This window comes from Gadus chalcogrammus, chromosome 16 (genome assembly GCF_026213295.1).
Source record: "Gadus chalcogrammus isolate NIFS_2021 chromosome 16, NIFS_Gcha_1.0, whole genome shotgun sequence".
NCBI lineage: Eukaryota > Metazoa > Chordata > Actinopteri > Gadiformes > Gadidae > Gadus > Gadus chalcogrammus.
The window spans coordinates 13,002,669-13,012,749 of NC_079427.1; the positions used below are offsets into that span (position 1 = coordinate 13,002,669).

A 10,081-nucleotide genomic window follows, 5' to 3' on the forward strand; every position below is an offset into this window, starting at 1 on the left:
AGAAAAAAAATATATGTTCATATTGTGTGCCTGGGAGGGTAGGTTCAATATATCAATTGGAGAAAACAAATAATCTATCGATATGAAAAAAGAAATCGATATACCTAGGGTTGCCGCGGTGTGGACATTTTCACACTGAGTAATACGCTCGTGTCAACACCGGTATTACCGGTATAAATGGTATTAACTTTTAAACTATAGGTCAACCGCCATCTTCTCCGTCAACTCTCCTCACACTCGGTGACAGCGCGCCAATTCTCGGCGTCTTATAACGTTCTATATAATAGGATAATATAATTTTATACATCATAATATCACGGCCAAAAGCTCTGTGTGCCTCCGGATGGCCGTAGCGCGGGGAGCTCACGTAGGGATTGGGCTCCGCGGGGTTTGTTTACCGGCGTTGCTATGGTTACCGGTCTTGTAAGGAAACACGTCAATTCTCGGCGCGACAATTCTCCCGCACAGAGCAGAACTGTGGCCTATTCTACACATTTTAATTTTAATTATATTATTCATTTTTACTGAATTTCTTTTTTATTACTAAAAAACAACAAAAAAAAAAAACGGTGTTGCCGGTGTGCAACACCGAGTAAACGGTGTTGGCCTCAACACCGGTAACACCGGTAATACCGTATACCGCGGCAACCCTAGATATACCCCATCGATATATTGAACCTGGGGGGGTAGGTTCAATATATCAATTGGAGAAAACAAATAATCTATCGATATGAAAAAATAAATCGATATACCCCGATATATTGAACCTGGGGGGGTAGGTTCAATATATCGCTTGAAAAAAAAAAAAATCTATTGATATATTGAACCTGGGGGGGTAGGTTCAATATATCGCTTGAAAAAAAAAAAAAAAATCTATTGATATATTGAACCTGGGGGGGTAGGTTCAATATATCGCTTGAAAAAAAAAAAAAAATCTATTGATATATTGAACCTGGGGGGAAAGGTTCAATATATCGTTTGAAAAAAAAAGAATCCATAGATATATTAAACCTGGTGGGTAGGCTCAATATATCTCTTGAAGAAAAAAAAAATATGCTCATATTGTGTGCCTGGGAGGGTAGGTTCAATATATCAATTGGAGAAAACAAATAATCTATCGATATGAAAAAAGAAATCGATATACCCCATCGATATATTGAACCTGGGGGGGTAGGTTCAATATATCGCTTGAAAAAAAAATGAAAAATCTATTGATATATTGAACCTGGGGGGGTAGGTTCAATATATCGCTTGAAAAAAAAAAAAAAATCTATTGATATATTGAACCTGGGGGGGTAGGTTCAATATATCGCTTGCTTAAAAAAAAAAAAATCTATTGATATATTGAACCTGGGGGGAAAGGTTCAATATATCGTTTGAAAAAAAAAGAATCCATAGATATATTAAACCTGGTGGGTAGGCTCAATATATCTCTTGAAGAAAAAAAATATATGCCCATATTGTGTGCCTGGGAGGGTAGGTTCAATATATCAATTGGAGAAAACAAATAATCTATCGATATGAAAAAAGAAATCGATATACCCCATCGATATATTGAACCTGGGGGGGTAGGTTCAATATATCGCTTGAAAAAAAAAAAAAAATCTATTGATATATTGAACCTGGGGGGGTAGGTTCAATATATCGCTTGAAAAAAAAAAAAAAATCTATTGATATATTGAACCTGGGGGGGTAGGTTCAATATATCGCTTGAAAAAAATAAATAAATCTATTGATATATTGAACCTGGGGGGGTAGGTTCAATATAGAGTTTTTCTTCAGGTTTATATTAAAAAATAAACCTGAAGAAAAACTCTATATTGAACCTACCTCCCCAGGTTCAATATAGAGTTTTTCTTCAGGTTAATTTTTTTCTCACGTCGCGCCCCCCCTGAAGAACTCTGGCACCCCCCAGGGGGGGCGCGCCCCACAGTTTGAAAACCACTGTTATATATCATAATATCACGGCCAAAAGCTCTGTGTGCCTCCGGATGGCCGTAGCGCGGGGAGCTCACGTAGGGATTGGGCTCCGCGGGGTTTGTTTACCTGCGTTGCTATGGTTACCGGTAATATTACCCCATCGATATATTGAACCTGGGGGGGTAGGTTCAATATATCAATTGGAGAAAACAAATAATCTATCGATATGAAAAAAGAAATCGATATACATATACCCCATCGATATATTGAACCTGGGGGGGTAGGTTCAATATATCAATTGGAGAAAACAAATAATCTATCGATATGAAAAAAGAAATTGATATACCCCATCGATATATTGAACCTGGGGGGGTAGGTTCAATATATCAATTGGAGAAAATAAAAATAATCTATCGATATGAAAAAAGAAATCGATATACCCCATCGATATATTGAACCTGGGGGGGTAGGTTCAATATATCGCTTGAAAAAAAAAAAAATCTATTGATATATTGAACCTGGGGGGGTAGGTTCAATATATCGCTTGAAAAAAAAAAAAAATCTATTGATATATTGAACCTGGGGGGAAAGGTTCAATATATCGTTTGAAAAAAAAAAGAATCCATAGATATATTAAACCTGGTGGGTAGGCTCAATATATCTCTTGAAGAAAAAAAATATATGTTCATATTGTGTGCCTGGGAGGGTAGGTTCAATATATCAATTGGAGAAAACTAATAATATAATTTTATATATCATAATATCACGGCCAAAAGCTCTGTGTGCCTCCGGATGGCCGTAGCGCGGGGAGCTCACGTAGGGATTGGGCTCCGCGGGGTTTGTTTACCTGCGTTGCTATGGTTACCGGTAATATTACCCCATCGATATATTGAACCTGGGGGGGTAGGTTCAATATATCAATTGGAGAAAACAAATAATCTATCGATATGAAAAAAGAAATCGATATACATATACCCCATCGATATATTGAACCTGGGGGGGTAGGTTCAATATATCAATTGGAGAAAACAAATAATCTATCGATATGAAAAAATAAATCGATATACCCCATCGATATATTGAACCCGGGGGGGTAGGTTCAATATATCGCTTGAAAAAAAAAAAAAATCTATTGATATATTGAACCTGGGGGGGTAGGTTCAATATATCAATTGGAGAAAACAAATAATCTATCGCTTGAAAAAAAAAAAAAATCTATTGATATATTGAACCTGGGGGGGTAGGTTCAATGTATCAATTGGAGAAAACAAATAATCTATCGATATGAAAAAATAAATCGATATACCCCATCGATATATTGAACCTGGGGGGGTAGGTTCAATATATCGCTTGAAAAAAAAAAAAATCTATTGATATATTCAACCTGGGGGGGAAGGTTCAATATATCGCTTGAAAAAAAAAAAAATCTATTGATATATACACATCCATGAAGGGGGTTGGATAATTCAAATACACATCCATGAAGGGGGTTGGATAATAAGCACTAAACGTAATCGTTCACCGCCTGAACATTATTGAGACCATTTAATTGAATATGAGAGACCCAATAAATATTTATTCTTACCAGTAATATCGATACAGGCTTTCAGTAATGTTCTTTGGCGAAGACTATAAAAGAACACATCATTACATGTTAAGAATGATAGAAACCTAAACGCGGTCAGTACATAGTGCCATATGGGTGATTCAGTCTGCTGTAACCAAACTCACTGCAGAACCATCTAAAGAGGATACAGGTCTCCTGTGCTTTCAAGGGGTTAGCATATGTATAGATATCACAATATTAGACACTTTGAAAGGCCTCATAACACCAAGATCATCAAGTTTGTGGTTCAGCCGAAAGATCAACACCAACCGGGATTAAAAAGTATGATTGGCTTATGTTAAATAAGTTAAAACATTTCCTTCCTTGCCAGCTTTTTCCAGGACTACCGTTGTCCATTTGAAGTGGCTCAAACATTGTAAAAAAAACCGATATAAATACACATAAAAAACACAAGACATTAAACATGATTATGACTTCTAAAAAGTGAAACATTAGACACCACATGTGGCAATATTAAAGGCCAACAAAGTACACGTTACATAAAACGACACGTTACTGTCAAAACTATCCATGGTGGCTAAACCTTAACCACAGGGCTCTGCTCATTTGTCCTGCCCCCGCAGCAAATGCTTTTGTGTTCAAATGTATAACCTCACTCCAGGGAAAGTGCGGAGGGCTCCTCTCTCTTCCCCACCAACGAGTGGAATGACTTCCCGAGGATGACTCACTCACTGATATCTCTGGCACCGGCCCCTCGCTCAGGACTCAGGACTCAGATGAAGAACTCGTCCATCAGCTCGTGGCCGTGTCCCGCCGTCTGGACTTCGTGGTGACCGAGCTCGGCCGTAGTCCTGCCCGTCTCCACCGGGGGGCCCCTGGAGGGGCTCTGACCGGCGCCGAGCGTCCTGCGGGCGTACCCCTCCCTGGCCCCCGGCGTCCCCGGAGACCCGGCGGGGCCCCGCGTCCTGGAGGGCCCCGGGGAGGGGGTGGCGCGTGCCTTGGGGAGGCACTCGCTCAGCTCCCGGGCCAGAGTCTCCAGGGCGGAGGAGGCGCCTACGCCCGGGGGCCTCCTCTCCTGCTGCGGCTCCGCCGACCAGGAGCAGGAGCAGGAGGAGGAGGAGCAGGAGGAGGAGCGGCTCATCGGCCCGCCGCCCGCGTCGGGGGGGCGGAGCGGCGAGACGGCGGCCCCCGTGTCCACGTTGGTCTCGGGCTCCTCCGCCTCCAACAGGAGGTGGGAGAGGGAGCGGGAGATGGAGGGGCGCAGGGGGGAGTCGGGGGGATAGGAGGTGGAGGAGGAGGAGGGCAGGGCGGGGCTGCTGCGCTGGGAGGAGTAGCAGGAGCTCCCCGGAGGCGTGCTGCAGCAGCTGTCCGGGACCTGGCTCTCTCCTCCTCCTCCACCTCCTCCACCTCCTCCTCCTCCACCTCCTCCACCTCCGTACGGCTTCTCGCTGCTCTGCTCGACGGAGAGCCGGTGGCCTACGGATATCACATGGAACAGCAACAAAACAAACAGTAGGTCAGCCGGCGTGATTCATAATAGGTGTGGTCAGGCTGTGTCGTGTTCACATCGGCCAACGCATAAATAAAAGCAACGCGCCGCTCGCTCCCCGATATATGCCGCCAGGCTTGATCGAGCATTGAAGGGGAACAAAGTTGCCCACTTTAACCCTGCAATAAATCTCTAGGATGTGTCGGGCGGGGATTATTGAGGTTGGCACTTTGATCGATTGTGACTCGATTCCTCCGGTCTCCAAGGTTGCAGACATCGTTGTCTCTGTCAAGCTTCAATGGATGGAGAATAAAGTTCACTGGACCCAGAATAAAACATTGTCGGCTCAATTCAAGCGCATGGAGAGAGATAGGGTAGTAGACGAGTCCTATTTTAGCTTGTCTTCGTCTCGACGGGGAAGGTGTAAAGGTGCTGGCTGAGTTTGTGTCTCGCTGTTTCAACCAATTCAACTCTTACAGAGCCCCAAGGGGAAAGGCGACTTTCTGCTGTTGATTATTGATATTTATTACACGGCTCTTCTCAATGATGTGGAACTCTCCGTCCACTTGCATGGGCCTACAACTTCCGGCGGTGAATTATTTTTTGACAATTCACCGTTTCAGCATATTCAGCATATAATCACCGCTGTCAAGGAAAGTGGACTTTTTTGCCGTCTTTCGTATCACTCCGCAAGTAGTCCGGTAACTTATCGGTCCATAACTTAACTTGGTTGCTAGGCAAAGTCAACGTCTTTGGCGGACTATTTCTCCGCTGATCAACACTACGAAACACTGCGAAACACATACCGTGTGAAGTTATTCGTTATTCGTTAGTAGCCGTGTAATAAGCAGGATAATGTATAGAATGTCGCCCGTCATTATCGAAAATAAGCCCCTTCAGGGCGAAAGAAAGTCCTGTTGTCCCCGTCGGGGCTTAATTGCCCGATAATGACCGGCACTCATATACATTATCCCTTACATAATACAATAAAGTCTGAATCGTGGGACTAGGCGGTCGTCACTGGTTCCCGTACCTGTCCTGCCCCCGGGCCGGGCCGGCGATGCGAGGGGACCAGAGAGAGTGGGGAGGCCGGGGGTCTGGCTGGTGGGGGGGGTGTGGCCCGAGCCCCTCAGCTGCAGCCCGAGTAGGGAGCTTTTGGAGCAGCTCAGTGCAAAGGCAGAGGTCAGAGGTCGCTGGGGTAGGGCCAAAGTTTTAACCTGCATGACAGAGGGAGGGGGGGGGGGAGGGATTATGATTTACACCTCCGGATTGGGAGATTAACGCGAGGTAAGCAACTTTGACAGGATTGTCATACCACCCACATATGGCTGGTTTACCTTGTTCCGTGTGCACGCGACATGCATTTACTTTGTCTCGTTGAAAATGAGGCTCCTGTCGTTTTCATTTCTTTCTCGACTTTAACGGGTTGTTTTATGTAAGGCCTCAAGGAATGTATATTTCTTTCACACAAAGTTCTGACAAGATGTCAATAAAGATTCCAGAATGAAAATTAAAGAGTGCGTGGCCCCTCAAGCCATCATGTTCCATGCATTACATCTAAAACGATTGTTTTAATCTCAACCCAGTCTTCTGAAGTTGGGCCACCCACCAAACTAGGCCAGAAATCCCCTCTCCTCAGATTCAGCTGTTTAAGAGAAGACAATGAAGAAGAAATGTAGTATTTCCGACTGTGCATGTCGCAAGAAAATAACAGTGTTTGCCACCAAGCCACTGCCTTCTCCCTGCTAACCCTAGATCTACAGGAGACAAATATCCCAGACTAACCATTTTGTCTGCTATAAAGTGTGTCAAATGTGAAATTACAGTGTGACAGAACAGAACTGTATTCCTGGAATGTACTCAACTTTTTTTATACAGAGCCTTTACCAGTTTTACTCGCGATAAAACTTGAAAATACAGTGCCTTTTAAACCAGATGAGATGAGTTAAGTGTATGATTATTCATAATTGATGACCATTAGCATTATACAACCAGGATTTATAAACATCATGGAAAAATAGTTACTACAACATATTTCCTATTTCTACTAAATGACAAATGTTCGAACACATTACCTTTGGACTGGGGATTGGAACATGGACAGGGTATTAATGCATTTATTTGGTTCTTTATGTTGGAACTGTGTCAGAGGACGTGGTGTACATTGATCATTGCGTCGCTCCTCTCTTAACAGAGCCTCGAGATAAATAGGCCTTACAAATCACATGACTCCTACTTCCTCCAATTGTCACCCCTCTGAAGACTGGCCTACCTGGAAGAGGATCTTGTTTCCGTCCAGGTCCTCTGTCTGCCAGCGGTTGGTGCTGATGGGGGTGCAGGGGTTGGGGAGCAGGGGTACCAGCTGGCCCACCTCCTCCACGCTGAACTGCAGCACGGCGGAGGAGCAGGGCTCCACCCGGACCCCCGGCGGCAGCTGCTTGATGGCCAGCTGCAGGCACAGCCCTGGTTCTGTGGGGGGGGGGGGGGGGGAGACGGAAGACGAAAGGAGTGAGTTCCGACCCAAGATCTGCAGCCTACCTGTGAACTCTTGAGCAAAAGTAAATAACCCCTACCTCCACAGCTAATTCAAATGATCTGACGTCAATGACAGTGAATTTGTGCAGGCACGTCGGGTACGCCATCCACTAACCTACTGTAGCTGCAGTCACATCCATGTCAGACACTGGGCTTAAACGTAATTTTAGGAAACCTATAACCAACAAACTCGAAATGTCAGTGCTCCGTTTGCTGAGAGCAGCGCTGGTTTGACTTCCCCTGGTGCCCGAGCGGGAGACCACTGGGCGCCGGTACAGGCGATATGAGGGACGTGCTCCCGGGAGGCTTGCCTGTGTGCAGCGTGAACCAGCAGAAGCCCGTCTTCTGCTCCTCGGCGCGCTGCTGCAGCACCGTCTCGTACAGCCGCACCTCGTCCTCGTAGTTGTCGTGCGCGCTGAACAGTGTCACCCGCAGCGTCTCGCCCCCGCAGTGCACCGGCCGCACGCCCCACACGGGCATGCCCGCGCCCAGGCTGTAGAAGTCGCGGCTCGGCAGCAGGTAGGGCCTCATCGGGGCGTGGGTCGGGGGGCTGCGGGGGTCCATGTGTCCGCCGCCGCCCTGGCTCCCGCAGCTCTCGGTGTGGTGGTACTGCCACGGAGGGCGCTGGAAGAAGTCCAGGACCCGCAGGATCCTCTCCTCGCCGTAGACCTCGTGGAGGAAGAAGGTGACGGCCAGGGAAGGGTAGCCTGCAGCCGCAAGACACGGCACAGCTCAACGCAGGCTCTGATGCTAGGCTGCTGGGGTTTTGTCCGTGTTAAGGCAGCCCTCCGAATGTAGATGCATCTCTGTCAATATATATTTATATCGAAAGATATACTGGATATAAAGTGCTGTTGTACATTTCACCTGAACTGTAATTTAACAGACATTATTAGTCATATATTTTCTTTGACATCAACAATTTTAGCATTTGTGTGCAAATGTGAAGATAGCCCAAGCTAAAAATGTATTGATATAATCAACGTATTCATATATATTTTTTTCTTTTTAATAGCAAGACGACTAAAAGATCCCTTCTACCTGTCAGGGGGCCCAGACGGGACGGACGGGAGTACTCGCGGAGGGGAGACGCCCGCTCTGACACATGGAAGATGCGGAGGCTAGGGCAGAGCCAGCGCAGCAGTTGGTCTGCGGTGTGCTGGAGGAGCAGAGAGTCTCCGGGATTGGCCAGGAGGTGCAGGTTCACCAGAAACACCTGCTGCTGCTGCTCTTTCAACCGCCTGGCCCTCAGCTCTTCTGGAGGGGGGTGGGGGTAAATAACACTCATAGAAACAGCTACGAAGCACATTTGCTTACTATCGATTCGATTTAGTTATGCTGCAAGGAGCCATACTTACTGGTGGACGACGGCATTTTACTGCTATCTGATCTAAAGAGGAAAAGATCATAGGGTATTATGAAGAGTCTAGAGGGAATTAAATTAGACGCATCCCTTGATAAAAACAATGCAGGGAACATAATATTGTCACCATCTTGTGGTTGGTTTGGAAACTGGCCTTGGTCGCCATGACAACAAAGTATCTTTGTTGCCAAATGTGTAAAAGATAAATAATGCGAAAAAGGATCAACTAGTGTACTATCATAGCAGAGACATTGCGTTTCAAAAAGGCTGAATAACCAAAGCAACGTTGATACGGAGACACAAAACACAATCACAACAAACGGATGAAAGCGTACTGCTAAAGTTCGCTAGCCTTAGCCGCCGCTCGGCTAACTCACTCGGCTGTTTCGGCTCCCGAGTCCACGTTCTCATCTTCAACTTCCTCAAACAAACTCGCTCTTCGTATCATCGTCCGAGGGAATAGGACATTAGGTGGCGTCCTTGGAAAACCCACAGGGATGCGAGACGAGTAACATTTTGCCACGGCTCCCGTGAAATACAATGCATCCCATTAGGTTTTACAGAGAGCCAGGGAGGCTGGGTCGTCGCCCCTCAGTCCAGACCGCAGAGCGGCGTCTCAAGTTGGTCCGCTGACGTCACCAGGCAAACACGCACCGTTAGGTTTATTATCCCGGCAACAATTTACATATGGGTCAATCAACAAAAACACAGAGCATTTTTCTCATTGCCATGAAGTCCAACTAGTAAAAGCAATGGTATTCACAGTGTGTAATCGGTACGTGGATGTTTGGGCGTTTTAAAGCCAAAGCCGGTTATAATAAAACAGCAGATGGCAGCCGTCGAACAATATGAAAGGACAAAGAAGAGCCCAGAAGGGTAGAATTGTAAGTCTAACGTTGGTGGACTGGAATGGGGGTGTCTAAACCTTGAATATTAAGGACATAATCTGTTAATGCTTTGAGAGCATTAACTCCGGTCAAAGTTGATTTTCAGTGTTGTTCTTCACAAGGTCAGTGTTGGATGATACTGCACATTGGGCAATAATGATTGGAATATATCGAGTGCTGTATTGCCTACTTTGTGGTGTGTTAAAAATTAAGAGGGTTATATATAGATTCCTGAATCCTTGTCAAATCAGGATTCTTATACCTTTTTTATTTTTACTAGAACCCATGAATCTTGTTTATTTGGAAACATAATTATTTTA

At 45.4% G+C, this 10,081-nt stretch overlaps 1 protein-coding gene across 1 annotated transcript; it reads right to left on the reverse strand.

Annotated features, from left to right (window-relative positions):
* Positions 1-3,415: 3,415 nt before the first annotated feature.
* Positions 3,416-9,968, reverse strand: LOC130406351 (protein FAM124B). Its single transcript, XM_056611881.1, has 7 exons — positions 9,252-9,968; positions 8,870-8,901; positions 8,553-8,768; positions 7,823-8,218; positions 7,249-7,445; positions 6,010-6,193; positions 3,416-4,963 (listed from the first exon to the last, which is right to left on the reverse strand). The coding sequence occupies exons 1-7, from the start codon at positions 9,320-9,322 to the stop codon at positions 4,260-4,262; spliced, it is 1,800 nt and encodes a 599-aa protein (XP_056467856.1). The 5' UTR covers positions 9,323-9,968; the 3' UTR covers positions 3,416-4,259.
* Positions 9,969-10,081: the final 113 nt, after the last annotated feature.